Source organism: Lolium perenne, chromosome 3 (assembly GCF_019359855.2).
Source record: "Lolium perenne isolate Kyuss_39 chromosome 3, Kyuss_2.0, whole genome shotgun sequence".
NCBI classification, from domain to species: domain Eukaryota; kingdom Viridiplantae; phylum Streptophyta; class Magnoliopsida; order Poales; family Poaceae; genus Lolium; species Lolium perenne.
The window spans coordinates 8,247,595-8,271,380 of NC_067246.2; the positions used below are offsets into that span (position 1 = coordinate 8,247,595).

At 42.5% G+C, this 23,786-nt stretch overlaps 1 protein-coding gene and 2 long non-coding RNA genes across 6 annotated transcripts; all 3 read left to right on the top strand.

The window, feature by feature from the left end:
- Positions 1 to 1,236: 1,236 nt before the first annotated feature.
- Positions 1,237 to 4,721, top strand: LOC139838361 (uncharacterized). The gene is made up of 3 exons (XR_011754565.1): positions 1,237 to 1,422; positions 1,916 to 2,753; positions 4,522 to 4,721. It is a non-coding gene; the product is annotated as an uncharacterized lncRNA (long non-coding RNA).
- Positions 4,722 to 4,733: 12 nt separating this feature from the next.
- On the top strand, positions 4,734 to 7,192 carry LOC127325604 (uncharacterized). The gene is made up of 4 exons (XR_011754566.1): positions 4,734 to 4,822; positions 5,635 to 5,821; positions 6,428 to 6,548; positions 6,738 to 7,192. It is a non-coding gene; the product is annotated as an uncharacterized lncRNA (long non-coding RNA).
- Positions 7,193 to 14,740: 7,548 nt separating this feature from the next.
- Positions 14,741 to 22,105, top strand: LOC139830073 (uncharacterized). Of its 4 annotated transcripts, none has more exons than XR_011754569.1 (10): positions 14,741 to 14,858; positions 15,537 to 15,749; positions 16,146 to 16,640; positions 18,861 to 18,954; positions 19,060 to 19,139; positions 19,231 to 19,365; positions 20,173 to 20,295; positions 21,031 to 21,173; positions 21,261 to 21,397; positions 21,646 to 22,105. XR_011754569.1 is itself a non-coding variant. In XM_071827778.1 (10 exons), exons 1-10 carry the CDS (start codon positions 14,772 to 14,774, stop codon positions 21,748 to 21,750), a joined length of 1,617 nt encoding a protein of 538 aa, XP_071683879.1. In that variant the 5' UTR covers positions 14,741 to 14,771; the 3' UTR covers positions 21,751 to 22,105. The 4 variants fall into 4 exon arrangements, 3 of the variants coding, with proteins under 3 accessions (XP_071683879.1, XP_071683880.1, XP_071683881.1); XM_071827778.1 differs by having other exon boundaries at positions 21,256 to 21,397; XM_071827779.1 differs by having other exon boundaries at positions 21,031 to 21,149; positions 21,256 to 21,397.
- The last annotated feature ends 1,681 nt before the right edge of the window (positions 22,106 to 23,786 follow it).

A 23,786-nucleotide genomic window follows, 5' to 3' on the forward strand; every position in this document is an offset into this window, starting at 1 on the left:
GAATTACATTGCCATTGGTATTGAAAGAGGCAAATGGGGCGCTCGGATGGAAAGCGACGAGCATGATGCTGAGTGGGCGAATTTGATCGGAGGAATCGGGGATGACTGTTTATTGACCCACTCTTTATTTTTCCTCCTAAAATGATGCGAGACATTAATTAACTTGCCTCGACGAGGCTACGTAGTATTTATTTTGGCCCCAAAATAAAGAGCTCCGTGATTTCTGGGGAGGTTGATTTTACGTATACTTTGATGGATGATTTTGGCTGGAGGAATCAAGGAGGCTGCCATTATTTTCTACCCAAAAGGATGCCTGGCATTAGTTAACTTGCCTTGTTATGCATGATGATTTTTGGATTAGTATGCGTCCCAAAATTTGGTGGGCATTTCCCCTCCTCCCACCACTCACCATCGGCCTCGCCGTGCGCGCGGCTCCATCGAGCTCGCCCGACCGCGTCGTGTCCGTGGCCGGGGTCTGCACTGCGGTCCTCCACGACGGCGGCGGGTTGCCGGCCACAATGACGCGCCGGCGGTGGCGGCCCGCCGTCCGCCATCTCACCCGTTCGCGAGCCGAAGCAGGGCGGCCAGCAGCGGAGATGGCTCCTAATACTACTAGTCCCTGACGAAGCACAAATTTATTTGTATACATGTGTAATGCAAACTGAGATCTGCCCGTGAGTGTTGCTTGTCAGGTGTGATTGACTACTAGATTCCTGTGAACTAATAAAGATTTGTTGTTCCCGTGTATTACTAGTGCTGTTCACGTTGTTGCTCTGTTCCTTCGGTGCAGAATATCGTTTGCTGTTCAAGCTCGGTTTCACATCTAGACTCGCTGAAACTTTACAACACGTACTAGCAGGATAGCTCTGCTATAATGCGTGAAGCGCCATTATGCTAGTTTTTTCATCATAAATGGTTGGGCTTAGATTATATTAGGTGCTGATCCGTGTTATGCCTGCCTCTATGTATTTATCAAGACTGGCAATCCCAGTCTTGGAAAGGAATACAATGTTCCGTTATTATTTGGCATATCAAACTCTGATCTGTCAGTAAAATGCATTAGGAAATTTTAAACTGACTATTTGTTTGTTGCTGATGCATTCTAGCTTGGTTGGTTTTATTTCGCCTGTCCTGCGGATTACTTGTACTGCAATGTGCTATAAATCTTGGCAATAATGTGCTAATCTTCCTGAGCTGCTTGTTTGTTTTTGAATGCTCATTAGGCGTGTTGTTATTGTTGTGCAGGTTCGAGGCCGTGACTCGTTTTGCCGGGCTGAACCCGCTGCTCTACTACGATGACAGCCACATCGGCACCATCACTCTTCTACAAGCAAGGATTAAGAGTCGCTTGAATTTCCCTCATGTGTACTGATGTTCCCTCCTAATATACAGCACCTTTTTGCTGTTTGGAGATTTTGCCAGGTGAGAATACTGAGCGTATCTGTGCTGGTGTAAGATTTTCTTGGGGAATCGAAAGATTGGGAGATACCATGGTCATCTTTTTACCTTTCTTGCTGTACATGTTCTTCTGACGATCTTCTCCCTTTGAGATAATTGCTTTTCTTTTGAATTATGTGTTGTTTTCTTCAACCAGATTGGTTAGGTTTTCTTGCCGCTTTTAATTTTATCTTGTAAAATTTGAGCTTATAGGTAATATGGGCTTATGATGATTGTTGGCTAATTAGTAAAAGCTTCTTTTGACTTCATAGAAAGCTCTTTTCTGTTACTCTTGTCTTTGATTTGATTTAGCTGAACTAGTACATTTGTTTCTTAAGGAATAATCTTAACTGTCCCTGGTTTTCTTATCATGGATTATTTACTTTACCATGATACGCATTTAATCTCTAATTATGTAGGATCAGAATGCATTGAGATTTTTGTCTAACTGGACCACTGTTTGGCAATGTTTGTGCAGGGTGAAGGTTTGGATACTGTTGGTGAAGGGCTTGAAATTCTGAAAAACATGGTAGCTGCTGATATAAATTCGGTCGCTTTTTTCTAGTTGAACGATGGTAGGAATCACATGAATTTTACTCTTGTGGTGCTTCCGGCTTCCTGCTCCGTTTGCTATTTTGGTATATTCCAAGATGCATAATTTGAGATGATTCCTGTAGATTTTATTTCATGTGTTTCATTTGATGGTCATTATAATTACCAAACTTGCTAGATGCAGATTAATATTGTGAAGTATATATAGTCCATTAAAATCCTAATATTTTCTCGAAGCGAACCAGTTCGAAAATGATTGCTATTCATTGAATCTTTGTGCTTGTGATTTGACATAATTTAATATTGATGCCTTTTTCTTGCTCCACTTTGTTTCTTGATTTAGCTGAACTAGTACATTTGTTGTTTCTTAAGGAATAATGTTAATTGTCCCTGGTTTCTGTATCATGGATTATTTAGATTACCATGATAAGTATCTGTACTTATGTAGGATCAGAATGCACATACATTTGTTTTTGGTTCCTTATTTAGTTTGGTATATGTACTTGAGCATCTCTGTGAGTATAGGTGCATGCACTGCTGGTATGATCCAATCGTCGCATGGTTCCGTTTGATCCAATCGTCGCGCGCTTCCGCGATCATGCTTGAACTGTTGTGTACAATATCGTCGCCTTATTATTTTGCAGTCCTTTCGAAATATCTGTATTTGCTTTGCTTATCATGCTCTGTTTATTTTGTCCGAGGATAACGAGGAGGACTGAGCGACCGTAGTGGCCCCTTCTTCTTCGACTCCATGTGTTTTATGGGTTAGTATCTAGCTCCTCTCTATGATTTCCTAGTCTTGTGTAGTATTTATAGGCCTCAAATATAGGTGAAGTTTGCTTTCTTGGATATAGTGGATTCTGTCAAATGAAGCTTAAATTTATGGCAGATTTTCTTGACCTGTGCATATTTGGATGCCAAATGAGTTGGTCTTGTGCGACTTGCTCACTGTATTTGCTGCTATGTTATCAATGCGGATGTTTGAGAATTTAGAGGATTCCATGCCAAAAAAATTTCGTGACCTGATGTAGCTGATTCATTAGCTCAAGGATGTGTTGGCAACCGTGTCTTTGTTTTCTATTGTGTTATCATCGCGGTTTGAGTAAATGATTAGTAGTGTGTTGTATTCAGGTTGCGGTACAAGAGCTAGAGCCCCAGGAAGCTGTCAGTTTAGAATGATTTAAGCCTCTACTCCATACATGCAATAGTTATCTCTGTTTTCCTGTTACAGATGGCTAGCCCGTAGAAGCATGTATTGCTGCCTGTTTCTCTCTGTATACTTGTACAAGTATCAATTGCAGTTTGTTGCCAATTCACAGAGGCTTGGTCCGTGCCTGTTTGGTTCAGTTGGCCTGATCTGTAGCTGTTTGTTCTATATCTGGTCTGCACCATTTTAAAAGATGTTGTGTTATTTTTATTTCAGACCTGATAGATTCTTCTACTTTATGTATTTGTGCATCCATCTTCGGTAGGGTCTTGGCCTTGCGCACCGAAGTCCCTCGCAGACGTGCTTGGCGCTGGTAGCGTCGGCTTGCCTCCGGGTGCTTAGGTAAAGCCGTTCTGGCTCTGGTGGTGCATCAGGTAGACATCGATGTATGTATCTGTTTGAGCCCATTGATGGCTTAGAGTCTCTAGTTTTGTAGTTGATCATCTGCTAGTAGGGGAGCGGATGGCCGTCCTGGTGTTGAGGAGGCCTCGCTGGGGTGTTTGCGTTTGCGACGTTGGTGGTCGGGTGGCGCTGCTGGCTGTTGGCTGCTGTTTGGAAGATTGGAACGGCCACGGCATATTGTTTGCGACCTTGGTGGTCGGGGGATTCATTTGCGTGTTCATTTTGTTTGCTGACTTGCATGGGTGGGTAGTCTTGGCCTGAATGTACTAGAAAATCTGGGAAGGCCATGTGGAAAATTGGAATGAATGGGCCTGTGTTGTTGTCTGGTTTTCGTGTGAAATAAAACTGATCTGCCCGTGTGAGTGTTCCTGGTCAGATGTGATTGACTACTAGCTAGATTCCTGTGAACTAATAAAGATATGCAGTTCCCGTGTACTACTGCTGTTCACATTTTTTCTCTGTTCCTTCGGCGCATAATAGCATTTGCTGTTCAAGCTCGGTTTCACATCGAGAATTGAACTTTCCAACATGTACTAGCAGGATCGCTCTGCTATAAATCGTGAAACATCATTATGATAGTTTTTTTCAGCATAAATGGTTCAACTTAGATTATATTGGTTGCTGATCCGTGTTATGCCTGTCTCCATGTATTTATCCTGGCAATCCCAGTCTTGGAAAGGAATACAAAGTTCCGTTATTATTTAGCATATCAAACTCTGATCTGTCCATAAAATGCATTAGAAAATTTTGAACTGAATGTTTGTTTGTTTGTTTCTGATGCATTATAGCTTGGTTGTATTATTTCGCCTTTTCTACGGATTACTTGTACTGCACTGCGTTATGAATCTTGACATTAATGTGCTAATCTTCCTGAGCTTGTTTGTTTTTGTATGCTCATTAGGCGTGTTGTTATTGTTGTGCAGGTTCGAGGCTGTGATTCACTTTGCTGGAAAATCAATGGCGGCCCGTGCCCAGCAGCCCCCGCACGTCGGCGGTCCGGTCTGGGTAGGTCCGGCCGTACCGGCTCCGACGACGACGGCCTCCCTCGTCGGCAGGCTGCGCGGCGTGAGATACCTCCTGCTGCTCCCGGCCGAAGGTGGGCTGGTCCGGTGAGACCCGGCTCCTCCAGTGCGCTGCGCTGCCTGGAAAGGGAGGCCGACCTCCCTTCTCCACACACGGACCACCTCCCTGCCACGAACTCCGAACTCCTGCTGTTGCATGCCGGTGAGCACCACCTCCCTTCTCCACCTCATCTATGTTCATGCTGGATTGCTGCGTTATTTTCCTTGCATGTATGTGGTTGTGGGGCAGAAACCATAGCTAGCTGTGTGCGACTTCCTCCACTCGGGCTACAAGAACGACAGACCGCCCGTCTTCCGCTGGGGTGTCGCCGTAAGGTTTCCTCCCGCGGCCCGCCCGTCTTCCACCGATGAATCTGTCATGTTTTATTTGGTGCTGCCTAATGTGCTGCAAACCAATCGATGGTTCGAGTTAGTTTGGCATTGCAAGTGCTATGTAGTAGTAGTGCTAATGTGGTGCCAAGTTCATTGTTTTTTTTGAATTTTTCAACGAAGTTACGAGGCTGTGCCATCTGGTCCACAGATGATTAATTCGAACCTTGGATTGCAACGTCTTTAGCCCTGCAAATTGTTTAATTAAGCTTTGGCTTTCCTGCTGGGCTCAGTGCGAGGTTAGATTTTATACTGGATGGGTGGGGTCTCAGATGTGAGTACCGGCATGTTGGGGCTCTGGTATTTAACATTAGATGAAAGGTTCTTCTTCATTTAATATTTCTACTGCCGGTTTCCTCACTTGGTGTTCAAAGTCTTCTCCACTTGCTGTGTTGATTTTTAGACTCTGTATGAGTATAATATATTCATATTGTACTAGGCCTAAATGTTTATATCATTGTCAGGAACTTCCACTTGCTAGAGTGGCTCATCTGCTTGCTAGTTTATTTCGTGATGGCCACCTGATCAACTTATTTACACAGAATGTCGCTGTTGTAGTCTGATTCTGGTTGGTACATTTGGTAGGTAAGAAGAGGAAAGACACTATCTGCATTGTCCTTGCGCGCGGAGGACACTTATGAGGAGCCTAAAGTTAGGATGGAAAAGGTCGTAGGAAGAACCTGACGTGAAATATGGGAATTGTATCCGCACTCATCCAATTGGTGATACAGTTGAAGGCATTACTGAAAACTATTTGATGCCTTCTTGAAATGTGAGATTCTGCCCATCAAGCTTTATTCCAACTTAATCCTCGTATATCCTCATGATCATTTGTGCATGCGCTGCATTGGAAGTCCACTCTGCTCATAGAATTTCTGGAATTACCGCATCTGCATTTTTTTGGTTGACACATCTGTCTGTTTATTTGAAGCTGTATTTAATCGTAACTTGTTTACTAATAACCACTCCTCGTAAAACTGAGCAGCATACTTCTTCATTATGGCCAGGCATTGCTAAATTGTCTTGCAGCCATCTAGTGATTTCTTCATTATACATGGATTGATAAATTCATTGGTCTTGCATGGGCCTTACTCAATATTCCCAGATGGACTTCGTTCCTTTCCGACTTATTTCGGTTTCAAAGTAGTTCACTAGTAGTCCTAGAGTGTTTGCACTTATGTCACATGTGCTGATCTTGCAATTGAAAATTATGTGGTGTTCAATGTTATTGTTTGTAGTAGTTTATCTATCTAATAATGAGGAGTGGCAATAATCTGGATACTTGTCTTTTCTAGCCATTTGTTCCTCCTTTGCTGATGCTACGCTTTTCTTTTGTGGTTGCTGTGAAAAGCCTTAGCTTAACTCATCTGTTCTTCAGGGTTCATGTTTGGGTCTGGTGGTGGTACAAGCAGCCCAAGGCGGTGGTGGTGATGGCGAGGATGGATCAGGAAGGAGCCCACTCGGTCTGCGCCGGGGACGGGAACGATAACTACCCGCAGGTGCCTCCCGCTGCCTCTTCTGACCTATTTCAAGTAATAAAAATGAAAGCAATAATTGTCCTGCTGTACATGAACTCTAATTGGCAACTGTTTGGTTAGCTAATTGTGGATAATTTGCTACTGTTTTTTTATATATTTTGGGTATGCTCTAGCGTCTAAAATAAATCAGTGACCTTGTTGTCGTTTTAGGGTATGATTACTGGCCACGTGTATTACTTCCTGGAAGATGTGAACCCTCTGGTGACTGGCCAGCATCCTGTGAAGACTCCTTTGTTCATCAAGACTGATGTTTGCTGACAACAATCTGGTCGTGGCTTGGCCAACCAACGCCGGGCTCGGTCCGGGTGCAAGGTTTGGTTCTATGGAGTATGTACCCACAGTTCCAATGATCACCCGATGTCCATGACATGCGACAGATCTAGGAAAGCGAATTCTTTTATTCCTTCATATTGTGAGGTTGTGCGATGCAAGGTCCGCGTGTACTTATGCATGCTAGATCATAGTTATTGTGCATAACGAAGATATGTGACTGGCAAGGACAACGACGAGCCAGGGTAGCTGTGACATGTAGCTGCTGCAGCTTAGTGCATCTGGGGGATAGTGGACGTCGTCATCTTATATGCGCCTTGGTCGTCGAACAATCTATATGCGCCTTATCAACTTCGTGTTGGCTGCAGGAGGCGCGCGGCCTGTGAGAAGGAGGTTGACGAGGGAGGATGTTCCTGTGGCTAATCGAGGGTTCTAGCATGTAATTAAAAGGTTCGAATAATGATGGTTTTGGCTTGTGGCTAATGCATGAATCGTGTTAGCTATGTGACTGTTGTCACAACCTGATACTAGGAAGTTTGCATGGAAAGGTACAAAATGACCTAGTGATGTAGATGCTTTGCTTGTCTTGATCATTTGAAACACTAGTAAGTTAGTGGTTTGTCTGAACTCCTAATGGAACCTGGAGTTTGTACACCTATGTGTCTGAATAAGATTGGTCGCAACTATCCTCTGTTTTTCCCTTGGGGAAGAGAGAAGATCGAGCTTGAGAGTTGCATCACGGCTGGTTCCCTGAAACCGTCCGGCCGTGGTAACTTGATTCGCCACAAACATATAGATATAGGGTCAAGTGATTAACAGTGTCAGGAGCTCGAGGAGTTTCAGAAATTGCTTGTTCAAGAAACTTGAGGAACCCCTGGCAGTTGTTTTTGGGCAATCGTGTTTTGCACCATGATGGAGGTTGGCCACGCGAGGTGGATCACCGGACGTATCAGCGCCATGATCGACACAGCTCCCCGTTCTGAACTGACAGACCGTCACCACGCGGGCGCCGCGCCGCCCCTATTGTACAAGGGCACGATTGTCCCTGCCGTCGACCCGTGTTGTTTCATCCCATTGAGGCGCAGCCGGACATAGGCGACGGCGGCCGCCATTCCCTCTCTGACATAGACCAGCTGCTCCTCGAAGTCACCCCTCCGCGCGGGCAGCTCCTCCCCTTCCTGCCCGCCCCCGCCCCCGCGGCCAACGCCGGAAGCTGGGAAAGCTGACGCGTCCAGCCTTGGCCATGCGGTCTCTATCAGCTGCCAGGCTGGCTCCAGCGAACCGGCCGATCGGTGCAACTCAGGCCGTGCTGGTCCATCTCGCCGCGAGATGGACCGGCTGCTTCAGACCTTAATACGTATTGTCTGTCTCGCTCGCTCCCTAATCAAGGAATTCATCGATTTTTTTCCCAAAACAACGCAATCAGCTGCCTCCTACCCCAGACCCATCCAGATCACTACGTACGTATACGTGCGTACTAAGGTTACACGGTACAAGGATACGCCCGCCCCTGCATGCCTAGCTAGCAGCAGCTACGTACGGGAATCCAAAACAAGACACAAAACAAAACTGACCACGCTTCTCCGGCCGGCCCCATCCGATCTGCGCAGCAGAACCTCCGCCGATGATCCATCCATGCCGGTGACTCGCCGCCGCGCGCAGCACTGGCTCACTTTTCGGCGAACCTGCATGAAACGAACCTGAGCAGACGCGGTGACACATGGTCGATGATGCACTCGGTCGTGGCGCGCTAGCTAGATGGATGGATATGGCCGGATTCCTCAACCAAATCGAAATGAATAATCCAAGAATTACCGGGCCGCCGCGACGACGATGAAACCGGGTGAACACCAGAGTGCCCGCTCTCCTCTCCTCTCCTCTCCTCGACGAGTAAAGAGTCAAAGTCTAAGTCGTCACACACGACGCACGCGTTGGCTCAACCTCCCTTAGTATATATAGAGCTTTTGGAGGCGATTCAAATTTCGAGGGAGGGAAAGAAAATGGCGGGAAGAAGGAAAATATTCGGTCCCCACGCCTGGGTTTTTAGTTATTATGGAGCGAAAAAGGTGAAGACATATAGGTTCGAAATTTTGGAGATAAATGCTTGGCACATGGAAAAAATCGTAAAGATGAGATGAGATAATTTTCGGTCCTCCCTTTTGGCCCGGCTGAGCTAGAAGCAATCGACCGCCAAGATTCGGATACCTCGCGCATTGCCTGGATCGGTGACGTGGAGGCCTCAATCGTGAGCCTAAAAAACGCTGGGGTGCATGGCTACCGGCAATTGATTCTGTAGCATTAAGTGCTGATTGTTTTTTTCCTAATAACTACATTTCCACACTAATCGCATCTCATGTTCTACGGAACGGCCGGAGCGGCACTAACGGAAGACATTGGCAGAAGCCGATGCTGGGGCGCATGGATAGCCACGATTAGTTCTCTCGCATTAATTGCTGATTGATTTCCTTCTAGTAATAATTGCTTTTGCATGCTATAATTAGATCCCGTATTCTACCGAAACGGCTGGTGCGACATTAGCGGATGCCCACAGTACAGTGACTCATACCTTAATCGTACAAACTGTATCATGCTCAGCTCTCCTGGCCGTGAAATAACATTTCGAAAGTCATGATGATATTACTGAAGAACGTCTTTATCAGAACATTTTTGCTTCTCACTTTGGATAGTTAGCAATAATCTTTTTATGGACGTCTGGAAATCTGTTTCATGTAGCTTGGCAAGGAAATTTTGAATCATGGATATAGGATCCTTTACACGTAAGACCTATTGCTCATGCTATTTGGGATCCTCATTTTGGTCAACCCGCTGTGGAAGCCTTTACTCGAGGAGGTGCTGCTGGTCCAGTTAATATCGCCTATTCTGGAGTTTATCAGTGGTGGTATACAATAGGATTACGCATCAATGACGATCTTTATACTGGAGCTCTTTTTCATGCACACTACCTACTCTTTTCCTTGCCTCTTTTCTTTGCTAATTATATCAATTACAGTAATTAATTTTGCAATTAGCAATCGGCTCTTGATTGACCTATGTGGCAACCATATGATTCATCGATTAGCGTCCTAGTTGGTTGTTGCTTTAGGTTAGCCAATGCTTCCAGGTGAAAACAAATGTAAACTCGAGCCAAAACTTCATCTACTATGGATGCTCCAGTGCCCTAGTTGGATGTTGCTTCAGGTTAATCATTGCAGCTGAATTCATTCTAGTAGGGATGCTCCAGGCTGCAAGTCAGAACGACAAAATGAACTGCACCAATCGTATATGCCGGTATTGTTCTAGTGATCATCACACGATCGGAAATCATGCACAAAACAAATTTTTCTCACAAAATCACACCCACGAAATAATGTCACAAGATCATTCGTGCTTGGCGATGGTTGTTGCCTTTAGTTAACCAATACCACCGTGTATGTGAATACAAATATAAACTGGAGCCAATGCTTCAAATGCTAGCTCCATACCGAGTCGCATATATGCATGGTAGCAATCGCTATACAACAAGCAAGCTTTTGGAGCGATTCAAATTTCGAGGGAGGGAAAGAACATGGCGGGATGAAGGAAAATATTTGGTCTCCGCGTGTGTGTTTAAGTTCTTGAGGGAAGAAGAATGTGAGCGCCTTCTCCAATCTGTTTCCGCCTGCTAGTTGCGTGTTGACAGAGCTGGTCAAGCTAACCCGTAAATTGGGCATGCCACATTTAATCATAGGGGTGGCCATGTTTAATCCCCCTGAATTATGTGGCATGTAATCAATCAGCATAACTTCCCGGCTGCCTTCCCTTTCTAAAAGGGCGGCAGTTATGATGTTTGGCACAGAAAGTTCAAATGTAGCACGAGCTGCATGGCTCTCTTCTGTTTACAAAATTCGAATTCAACATTTTGAAGTTTTAATTTTTTAAAATGAATCTTGATGTAGGCAATGATGTACTCTACTACTGTGCAAAATCTCAGGATGAAATACATTATATTTGAGGCTACAGAACAATGATAAATTCTGACAAATTTTGGAGGTTTCAAAATTTGCACTGTTCACTTATTCAGATCTATGGATTTGTGATTTTGCACAGCCCAAAATACTCAGTCTTTCGTATTGTTTTTTTTTCCAGAGTGGTAGAGTACAACATTAACTATCTCAACAATTTTCGTTCATTTTTTTTTTGAAACTATGAAATGACATTTTTAATTTTTTGAGAAAAACAGGCTACATGTAGCTCGAGCTACAAAATGCCACACTCATATTTGGCATTCCTTCTTAGGTAGGCCTATTTTTCAGGTAAGTATACGAGGGGAAAGGACGTAGTACCATATTTCCTATTTCCTGCTTGTTTCTCGATTTAGTATACATGGATAAACCTGTTTTTTAGCGAGGACCCTTATAATTTCTCTTTTGTTTTTACAGCATAGTTAATCCAGAACCACCATTGTTTATTTATTTTTAGTTTAATAACAGCAGGTGCTAATCGTTTTGGATACCTATTTAAATCTTTCCCTTCTTTTCAGCCACACTCCTCGCTCCTAATTCTCATTCCAAAACTGCTCCTAATTACTCGTTCTTTCCCTCGAATCAATTCTCTCCCATACTCCTCGTTTCTAGCATCCAGATTGGATGTCCAGTCTGAGAGAGAATTCCATCCATCAGAATTCCTATGTGAGCGTCACCACACATCGTGGCTTGCGTGCATGTGTGGTGTGCATTTGCCTACGTGGCATGGGTGTGTGGTGCCGCTCTCATGTGTGCCACACATTGACTTATGTGTGCTGCCCGAGTTGCCCTAGCCTGACCCATCTCACTATTCTCTCTTTTCCCTCTTCCTTATCCTCTAGCCAACACCTTACCTCTCTCACCAACTCAAATACCTCTCAAATCCCTTTGGATTTCTGCATATGTATGTGAATTGTGTTCCCAACCCGTCCCTTAAGGTAATCTCCTCTGATCCCCTTCTTTTCATCCAAGATTTGCATGGATTTGGTTGACTTTCATGTGAAACCCTAGCTTTTGGTTGATTTCCCAACCCTAGTTTTTTAATGTTAGGGTTTGCTATAATAGGAGAAGGGTTAGGGTTTGGATGTATGGCTTGATTTGTTTTGTATTGCCATGGCTAATTACTGAACACCTCTATGTATGTTGACACCTTTGACAAACTTTGGCTTGTCTGCCCTCTTCTCATAAGGGCACTCATTTGCAAAGTGCTTATCTTCATCACAGCTGTAGCACATTCTCTTCTTCTCATTGAAGGAGATTGGGAACTTCTTCTTGTACTTCTTGACAAAGAAAGCAAAATCTGTCCCAATGTCACTAGCTAGTTGAAGTCATCTCTTCTTCTTCTTCTTCTTCTTCTTCTTCTTCGATCTCATAGACTTCTTCTCTTTCTTGGTCTGCTCTTGACTTCAAAGCAAGGTTGTGATAGGGTCCGTTGACACGGTTCATCACCATGAGTCTTTCTCCTGCTTTGGCCATGTTGTCATTGGCAGCCACATAGGAGACAAGATCACCTGCGGACAGATCTGCTTGAATCATTGTCATCAAGATCAAGCGGGATGCGCAACGAAAATGTATGGCCTTGCTAGGTTTCCTTTTCCAGTCGCAATGTGGTTGTTGGGAGATCGGGTTATAGGATAGATAGTCGCGCTATCAAGATTTTATTTTTGGTTGGGTAACTTGATCACATCGTCTTAGGGAGCTCAATCCTTTGCATACCTATATTCTTGTTGCTTCTTGGTGTTCCCTCGTGTGAGGTTCTTGAGCTTGCCGCTATCTTTTCAACAAGCCAAAGTTCATCGAAAATGGAATCCGTATGCATCTTCTATTGCGTTTTTACTTTGAACGTCTTTACCGTTGAGAGGTTTCACTTCTAAAAATGTGCAAAAACATTTTGTGAGGAGTCCTAATACTTCCAATTTTGTTTTGGTTGGGGTTCTATTTGTTGTTATCTTTCCAAAAAATTGGTTTATGATCAATCAGAGTTCGGGAACTATGTGAAAGCTCAAGTTCTTTTGAGCAAACTGCGTTTGAGGGTTTCTCTACGAGACTGGTGGCCAAACCGGCATCGCCGGACCCACCACCGGATTGACCGACCGAACGTAGGGCACCATTTATGTTGTGGGCCGACGACCGCTGGTTGGTCCGACCTAGGTTTCGGCATGGCGGTTGGTTGGCGGTAGAGTCGTCCCGCTTGTTGCTCGCTGGTTGGTTCAGCTTGAGGCTTGGCGCTGCCGACTTCCTGCCAGCCTGGCTCGTAGAAAACCCCAAATGGTTAGTTTTATCTCTTGGACTATAAATAGTATTTCTTCCTCATTGAGGAGGTAAGGTCAACCATTCTATTTGCTCTCTCTCTCTCATACTCCATTGTTGAACCTCAAAAGCTTCTTCCTCTACATTCCCTCTCATGAATCTTGCATATTCTTGAGGGTTTTGGAAGAGGAGATCTAGATCTACAATCTCCACCAATCAATTCATCCTCTTAGTGAGGGTAACTCTTGCGATCTAGATCTTGGAGTTATTTGTTGATTTCCTCTTTGTTCTTCCTCTCTAGTTCCTCCCTAGAATTTATTGCTTGGGTAGGATTTGTGTTTGAAGGATTTGAACACCCTTTGTATTCTTGCTTTTGCATCCTTGCATAAGTGTTGATCTCTCCATTACGATTTGTTCGAGTGAGAGATCGTAAGCTTGTTACTCTTGGAGGGGTTACCTCCTAGTTGGGTTGGCAGTTGGTGCTCCGACGATCTCTTCGTGTAAGATTGTGAAGAGGCCCGTGCTTATCCTTTGTGGAGGTTGTTAAGTGGTTGTGGGGCTTGCCATTTCCGTAGTTGAGGAACACCTAGCCATTAGGAAAAGTCCTCTGTCCATCATGATATTGGCTTGGAGAAGAAGGTGAGCCTTCATGGCGTTCGGGAGACCTTCGTGGTAGCCCACATCTCACCAACGTGACGTACCTCACTTCATATGAGGGAACACGAGAATACATCTTCGTCTTCGTGTGCCTTGGTTATCTCTATACCTGAGTTTACTTTCCTTGTGACAGCCACCGTGCTTGAAGTATTTATATCTTGCTATCACTTGTGCTATATATAGCTTATGCATATCTTGCTTAGCTCTAGTTGTTGTTGTTGTTGTTGCACTTAGTTGAGCCTAGTATATTTAGGTTTTTCTTGTATAATAAATGTTAGTTTAATACCACATTCTTACAAGCCAAATATGTAATTGTTTTTAAATGCCTATTCACCCCTACATGCGACATCTCGTCCTTTCAACAAGGATGTTGAACATGTGGTGATGAATGGTGTCAAGAGAATCGCTTGACCTTCGCGGTGTTGTCGTCGATGTCGATGAGTTACGAAAGCTTGTTAGAAAACCAACAAAAAAGCTCAAACAAAAAAAATCAAATTCAAAAAAAAAAAAAATCGAAGGTTGCTGTCAAAATTTTGGGCGCCCCTAAGTTCTGTCCTTGTGGTCGGAAGTTCCGGTTGTGCTGGTGGAAGTACCGGTCCCTTTTTCTTACGAGGAATTTATTCACTTCGAGTGGAAATTGGCCCAATTTTTTCAATTCATGAGAAAATTGGCAAGGGCGCAAGGGAAAGTTAGATCAAGACCAAAGACAAGTTTGTATCAGATCAAAACCATATAAAACTCAGCAAGCAGAGAGATCTATCCAAGGCAATTTTTGCACTTTTTTGTATTTTCAGAATTTCCTAAATATGGCAACATGGTGATCTTACCTCACCCATCACCACCATGGCACCGCCGTTCACAAACAACACGTCGGCGATCATGTAAGCTATTTACCAAAACGATAAACATTTTCTTTACCTTTGCTACATTCCATTTTCTGTGTTCTATAATCAATATATTTTCATGCAGAGGATACAGCGCCCCAGAATACATAGACAGTGGCACCATGTCACCCAGCTATGATGTGTATAGCTTGGGCATCATAATAATCCAACTGGTGACAGGACACAGGAGTGTTACCAATAGTAATAACGTAAGTGTGTTTTACATTGTAGATGGTCTCTTTTTACAGATTTAGCCCAAATATTTCTATTGCTTATCATTATTAGGAGGTTTGGTATACCCCATATAAAGTTTATGGTTCAACGCAAAGATAAAAATGTACTCTTTCGATTAAGAAGGAACATATAGTCGGATGTTGATGGATATTTAGCTTCATGATAATCCACAGTTATTTTTTAGACAATAAGCACCTGATTTCGTGATGTTCATTTTTCTTCTGTAAAGTCGGTTCCCGACGTCTGGACCAGGCACCCCTTGTCCAAGACCTTGTTACTTCATGTATATTGTGACATATCTAATATATGCCAAATTTCAGATCTAATATCAACTTAGTTGGTTAACAACCGAACTTACTTTTTCAAGGGATTTTAAGATCCATAATTTTTTCTGAAAGGGTAAATAAGGTCAATAGTAATTGAGCACCCCATAATATTTTTTTGTGAAATAGGAATTACATTTCGGGTATACTTCTACTTAATTTGCATTCCATGCATTGGATGACATATTGAATTTTCATGGTGCTAAAGTTTAAAAGAGGCCGTCACTGCTTCGAGAACCGAGCTGACATGGTTTGTGTACCCTATGCTTATATGAATCGCCGGCATTATATAATTTGTCTTTATTATATATCAGCTTTCTCTGATGGCAGGTACTTAGAAAATGGAGGCACAGATTGCGTAAATCAGGCAAAGAAACACCATTTAGATACCAACAAATTGCAAAACTCCTCGAGATTGGGCTACTCTGCCAGGAAAAGGACCCCTACAGGAGGCCTTTTATATCAGACATAATACATGTTATCAATGAATTGGAAAGCACAGATTGGCAAATCAGCAATGAGAACAAATCTACTGCAGAGCAGGTAAGCCCATGTGCCTCAGAACTTCATAACTTCAATAGTAGTAAGCTCATGTGCTCCTCAGGGAATTCTTGTTTTGTTTCAAAGTGGATCGTACATTGTAGGAGAGTACTCTTAGATATTTGGTTCATAATGTAGATGGATTCTTTCCGCTAAGCGTCCATATATGATACAGGAGCAAGTGGTAGTATACATGAAAAAGAGTGTGCCTATTACACGAACCAATGTTTAATTTCCATCAATGTTAATCCAAACAGTTAATTAGAATAAAATCAGCCACCATTACCTTTTGCCTACTCTTAAAATTCTAGAAGCTTCAACCTTCATGAAAACAAATCATATGATATTGTAGGAGAAGTACAACTCATTTTTATAATGCATATTGTTTTGTTCTAGCAGATGAGTGCCTACTCGGAGGATGACATGCTTGGGATCGAGCCGCTCGAGCTACGCTTTCCGTTTGAGCTCAACACTAAGATACCACGCTCACTTGAGCTAACCAATGAGACAAATTCTTCTATTGCCTTCAGCATCAAAACGACAATCCCTCTACCATACTGTATAGAACCAAAGAAAGACATTGTTGCTCCGCAATCAAAGTATAGTGTCAACATAACATTACACCCAATAGACAAGGCACCGCAAGATACGCTTATTGGCGATTTCATCGTGCGGAGCACCAAAGTGAATGACAATCTTAAAAGTGAGGACATAAATGAAGATATATTCAACAGAGACGGGCCTAAATTAGTTGATGAGGTGAATCTGACAGTTACATATATGGCCGACGTACCCCAAGTGGATGTGTCAATTGGGCCGTTAATTAGTTTAGACACGAGAAATCTGCATGGCCCAAATGAATCCAATGTACCGCTAACAGAGGCAGAATCCAAGGTGAGCATCAGTAACTTAATTGAACTTGTAAATAGTTTAATTTCCTTAATTATAATGAGATAGAATTGTTTAAGAATTTAGATCTAGTCAACTAGTGTATGACTATACATATACGCCAAATTAATTAACAGCTTACCATAAACCGTCCAAATATATGCTACTTTTGTTTTGTGGTTGACATTAAAAGCAGCATATGCTTAGTTTTGTATTGTATTTACTGTGTCTTGGCATTGGAGATGCCCTCCAGCGGCCCGACGTAAATGGATATCTTCATGTGCTACACGCTCACAAAGTCGTTTCATGAAAAATCCACTTATCGTGTGACGTGTATAAAAAAATACGATGCTAAAAATAAGGCTTTTCACAAGTTTTTTTTCTCTTTTTTACATAGACCATAAAAATTATCCTTTTTTGCGAACCTTGGCGGGCACACATATATTGTGGAGATGTACATGTACAATTTTTTCGGGAGTCAAATTGAATTTCCGATATATCTAGACATTAATCTGAATTTAGATAAATCTAAGACATCTTTGATGGATGGGTAGTTTATATGGTCACAGGTGATCGAATTTAATCAGTAAAGGCGAAGTGATGATTTTACTCCTCCGTGCCAGTTCATAGGGTTTGCGCATGTTCCTAGGTCGTAAATTTGACAATGATAATACAAGATATATATTACAAAATATATATCATTAGAAAGCTCACGTGTTCTACTTTCTAATGATATATTTTTTGTGTTGTACAATTAATATTATGTTGACCAAATTGAGAACCTAGGGATACGTGTAAGCCCTATGAACTGGGACGAAGGTAATATTTGGACCCAATTAATCCACGGCTGTGTTCTTTCTTGGCAGCCAAGCCCATGTACCTCAAACGAGCTGATCCAGTTTGACCTGCCCGAGCTACCGCATCAAATGTTTTACACTCCCGACCCCACCATGGACCCGCCGCCCGCAGCACCGGCACCAAGCGAGGTGAAGTACTGCAAGAAGGCGCTCAAGGCATTCGACAAAAAGCTCAAGCAGCCACTCGCCATCCACCGGGAGTATATAGACCTTACGGTATAGTCATCCTCTTATCCTCCTATTTGAGCTAGTCTGACTCTGGTAATGCATGGCCAAATTATCACCAACCTTTTCTTTCCTTTGCGAAACTAATAACACCGTCTTTTTTTTTGAAACGGAGGCAAAAGCTTTGCCTCATCAATTAATTAAGAAGAAGGTGCTAAGTTTTTAGGAGAAAACCGAGCGAAAACCTACAACAATAGGGCCAAGCTCACACCAAGAGCACATCCACGAGAGAACACCTAAAGAAAGCAACCTCTAAGCCAACTAGAACCGACAACCCAAGAGCACAACACCGCAAAAAGATCCACTAAAAGGACATGACAACCCAAAATGAGACCATCACTTAACAAAAGTGGTTGTAGCTAGAGTCTCTAATTCTGCAATCAGTCGAGTTTGAGTTGTGAACGATGTTTGAGGTGTTCTTTTTCCCCTTTTTGTATAAAGGTTAGTGCCAGATGATCTTCGCAGCCTTGTTTCCAAGTGAAGCATGAGAGTGGAAAATAGGTGTGCAACCAGAAATGAATGTGCTGGATATGATTAAGATTTAATATAGACTATTTCCAAAGCTACATCTAAAATGTGGCTTCAACTCTGAAGAGTTATGCTGCTTTCTCCAGAGTACATCATCAACATTAGCATTCACCAAACAAAACTAGAACTTCGAATAATCTGCTTCTCTTGTGGCATTGTCTCTTCCTTGGAATGAAGTAATGAACCTACCCATGGACTTTGTATTTTTCTCATGCGGTTACCTGAGATGGACTTAAGCTGGAACAATGAAGTAGCTCGGTATTTTTTCGGAGGAAAATAGTTCACCAATTTTGTTCATCTAGGCCACCAGACAAAGCAAGACTGGATTTGTGTTTCTTTAATTGGTTATTGATCTGTCACCGTGAATGCCGAGAGGGTTTCCTGATCCCATTGAATTCTAACTTCATGGTACCGCACTAGCTCATCAACATATTTCTTTCAATGCAAGCAAAAGCAACAATTAAGATATAAGTATTGACAAGAAACAGAAGATTGTGGACTAATTATTTTATTGGTCGTATATATTAAGAATAATTTGAAATTTCCTGTTATAAGAATTAAGAAATATTTCATCTGAAGCAAATCATGCAACTATTGGTTCAATGAATTATTTCAGGACGTAAGAAAAACGCTCCAGTCGACTCAGAATTTTGAAGTGGCTCTAAATCCTGATAATAGGAAAAGGAACCGCTATACTGATGCCATTCCATGTGAGCAGTATTAATTTGTGAAGGCTGTCATGCATATTCTGCAAGAGCACCATGTTTCCATGTGGAATAAATTATTGGATGTAACTTGACTTTTCTTTTCTTTAGTTGATGAAACCAGGATAAGACTACAGTCCTCAACAGGCATTCAGAAAAGCAATGACTACATCAATGCAAGCCTTATAAAGGTAAAAACAGTATATTTCCTGGTAATTATTTTTCTTTGCCCTTTTCTTTCTTTCTAATCATAATTAGCATTGTTGCATTTAAAATCTGCAGCATTATGACATAGATCAAACTAAGTTCATTTCTACTCAAGGACCACTAGTCAATACATTAGAAGATTTCTGGCAGATGGTCGTTGAGAACAGCTCTCCGGTAATTGTTATGCTCTGCAAATTTGACTATATTAAGGTACGAACAACGAACACTCGTGACTTGCAGTTTTGTTGTGTTGACCTAATATCAAATTTCTCTTGTCTTCCATAGTTCTAGCACGACCTTACTCTACATGTTTGCATACAGTGATGTGTTATTTTATTATCACTTCATTTTTTCTTTCATAAAGTCACATTCTACTGACAAGTCTATTTTCTGCTTTATATATTTGAAGGATGCTAAATGCTCAGCGATTTTTGCCTCGCTATATGGATGTGGTTGCATGTAGACTTCTCAGCTTGTCATATGTAATTCAGTTGCTTGGAACATGAAAACAAAATGTACACAATGAAAGCATGCCTGCACATATACACTTGTCAGGTTTTCCTAGAGAAATTTTCAAAACTCAACAGGATAGGGAAACACCGTATCTGTATTTTTAGCATGTTACATATGCTTCCCCAGCTCTCCTACATATGGATCATGGAATCCTGGCTTCATCTTAGAAACAAACAAGGGGTGTCTGCCCCTTTGGTATCATTAAGGAGAAACCAAAACATGTAATCTTTCTTTTCCTCCTTCCTTAATAATAGACCCATAATTTCCCTAACTAGAGAGATGAATGGAGGGAGGGAGAGATTTGATTCTTTTTCTATGCAATCATTTACCATTTTGAAGTTTCCACTCCGGGAGATACATATTTCAGGTGTACTTGCAGCTTTGGTACCATGATAAAATTCTGAGATCATTAATCTTGTAAATAGTCACACAGTTCAAAATTTTAACCATGCATTTTCTTTGGTAAAATTCTATCTAATATGATTTACATTTAAATACCGGCAGTGTGATGAGTATCTTCCATTGAGCAAGTGCCAAGGAAAATACGGAAAATTTATTGTTAACATCACGAAGGTCAGACAAGATGGTGAATTAATTTTGCGCAGTGTGAAGGTGCAACATAATGAGGTAAACATGTGTACATATACTATATATTTGTAGCTTTTGTGTCTTGACAAATTTTGAAGATATCTTGCGCAATTGTACAAGTGAGGGACTCTTTTATTCTGTGTTTTACTCTATTTTATTCCATTACTCTTGTTCACTAATGCATAGACTTAAGTTCTTGTACAGTTGTACCCTTTAGAGGCATGTAATGCTTTTGCTTTCGTGAGAAGGAACCTGATGTATTTCACATTTGAGGAAAAGGTCCTCTCATATTGCATTCTGGATTATATCTGATGAATGATATCTTTCATCATTAGTTATATAATCACCGTACTTTTTCTTCCATTTTGTTATGACAATCATGCTTACAGAGCTAGTGAAGATTTCAGTTCAGCTTTTAAGGCATTGATTCATCAGTCTTATCATTTAGTGTCCTGATTGTACTCTGATGAATGAATTTCTCCTTTTACCACTACTTGATGTACTCCCTCCAATCCATAATAAGTGTCAGAGTTTTACTTCAAATTTGAACTAAATGAACTAAAACCCCGACACTTATTTTAGATAGGAGGGAGTAGCAATTTTTACTACACGTTAGCTTACACAATTGGTGAATATTTATCATGCTGCTATAAATTCTGCAGATTCTTTATTTTGCAACATATACTTATTTTCTTCCAAGTTTACTTTTCCTCTGGTTTTCTAAACATAACTGCGTAAGAAATAGCTTGCAACTTATCACTCTTTATTTTACAGTCACTTAAAGTGCATCATGTTCTCCACATCCAGCACTCTACATGGCCTGACCATGGCGTGCCAAATGATACCAGTGCTGTACGGAACATTCTAAAAAGATTATATAAGATTCCGAAAGGGTACCGAATAGTTGCACATGGCAGGTTTGATTTGTAATGCCATGATTTCTTTTTCACCCTTGCACACTCTCAGATAATACTGTGTTCCCTTTTCTGGTTTTTGCAGTGCAGGCATTGGGAGAACTGGTGCTTACATCACCATCCATAATACAGTAGAGAGGGTATTACTTGGTGAACAATCTTCTATAGATATTGCAGCAACTGTCAATAAGTTTAGATCCCAGCGTCCTGGGATGGTCCAAACAGAGGTATATATGTTTTTTTTAATTATTTCTGTTTCTGAGTCAGTCGCAATATTCTCTCAAGTCTCAAATCAAATTGGGGCCCCTGTTTCAAAAAAAATATCAAATTGGGAAATTGTTTACCATTTAATGAGCCGTGTTACTCAATTTATATATCGGTAGCTCATGTACAAGATATATTAATGAAGTAGTGTCCCAGAACACTGCAAAGCAGATCGTAGCACTCCACCCTAAGACCATCTTGTGATTTGCAGGAGCAATACATGTTCTGCTATCAGGCCATTGCGGATGAGCTGAAAGATCTGACTAAAATTTATAGCACAAGGTCCGAGAGGAGTTTCTTCCAGAGACTCTTGTGAAATACTACTCTTGCTTCCTCGATTTGCTAAGCTTAGCTGACAGCATTGATGCACGTCACGAAGGAAGATTTGGGTTTCAGAAGGAATCTCTTTCGAACATTTATCTGATATAAGGATTTCACAAATTTTGATCGTATTTCGCAGCGATTTGCAAACGGCTGCCACACACCCAGAGTCACCATTGCTATGTCTTCACCTGTCTTACTTTGGTTCCTTAATATCTGTGTTGACGCCACATAGTTGGCATGTCTACTGGTGCACCACCGCCACCAAGTAGCTTGCATTGTATGATGGCAGATGCATGGAACTCAAATTGTGCTGAATGGTCTCGGTTTTTTGTGTGTGTTTCCTTGTTTGTTTCTGTCCACTTCTTGAATGCAGCACAACCAAATCATCTGCCTGCATAAGAAACGCATCATTGTTGTGTGTCGGTTCAGTGTATCCACAAATCCCTGCCGGCCATGTCTCACACTCCTGGCATTACTGAGGAGCCACTAAGGCCCCCTTCTTTTGGACTTATGCTTATGGAGAAGCAAGCTTATGGAAAATCGGTGGTAATAAGTTGTGGTTTGAATAAGCTCGTAGAAACTATGAATCCCCTCTTTTGAGCTTATGGAGTTTTGGGTCATTAGATGTGTGATCTCTATGTTGCTCCTAGGGTTTTTCTTTTTGCGATATAGACAAGTGAAGATATCGCATGCATCCAGAGCAAGAAAATGTTGCACCTTCCGCTCAAGTTTAGAGAATCAGATGTAATAGTAGCAGTTAACAGCGAAGGGAGTGCTTAGCAGCAAGTTCCGTTCAGTTTCATTCAGTGTCGCTCCGGGCGTGGTCATCTTCTGCTGACGAGGGAGTTGGACGCGGCAGTTTCATTCATGGGAGCTCCAGGCGTGGTCTGGATCACTGGATGTGCCATGGGGGCAATACAGAGCTTGGATCTGCCATAGACGAGCTGTTGTGCAGGTCGACACGTTTGAGGGCGCTGCCTGCGGGCGAGCAGCGGGAGGACGACCTCCTGTCCACAGCTTGGCGACCATTTGCGCCGGCGGCGGCACTGGACAGGAGGATTTCGGTGGCGGCGGGAGCTAACCCTAGGCGGTGGAGGGTCGCATCACCTGTGGCTGTGCGAGAAAAATTAAGAAAGGGATGGAGGGTCAAGCACTCCTCAGAGTCCAACAGGCGCCGTACGTACGCCGCTGCGCCTCCTTAATTCCCGGCCCGGTCAAACCCAGCGGTGCGGTCGCCTGCCCCCTCGGTGACGTGGCATTCCTCCATCCCCACATTCAGGCCATGCTCGCGACGGTACTCGGTGCGTGCCAGTTTCCCAAGTACGTGTTCCACGCTACCATATCAAGATCAATACGCAATACGTATGTACTCCAGGTACGTGCAAGGTAGATAGTACAAGCATCAATACATACGTGCGTGTGCCAGCTACGGGGTTCCAAACGAAAAAAGAAGAGACTATATTTTTCCGGCCTATCAGTAGCCGCCCATCTGCGTGGCCGCGGCGGCCGCAGAGCCTCCGATCGTGATTCACCTGCGTGGCTACGATCTGATCCATCAATCATCAATGCTCTAGTTGGTTGTTGCTACAGGTTAACCAATCCTGCCAGGTGAAGACAGATGAAATCTGGAGCCAAATCTTCAGCCAGTAACATCACTTGAAGAAATGAAAATTGATATTGTTGCAGCTGAACTCAGTCTACTAGGGATGCTCCTTGCAGCCAAAGTTGCAAGTCACGGCCAAAAAATGAACTGCATCTGTTAATTAATATATGCCAATATTTTTTCTAGTGATCACCACAAAGTCAGAAATCGTACAACAAACTTCTCTCACAAAGTCACACCCGCAAAATAATGTCGCACGCTAAGTTTAGCTCGTGCTTGGCTATGGTTGTTGCCTCTCATTCAACCTGTATGCGTTTGCCTCAATCGTCACGACGATCGTATCATGCTCACCTCTCCGGTCGTTCATACATGCACGCACACTACCTACGAACTCATTTATACTTGGCTTTTTCTTGCCTCTTTTC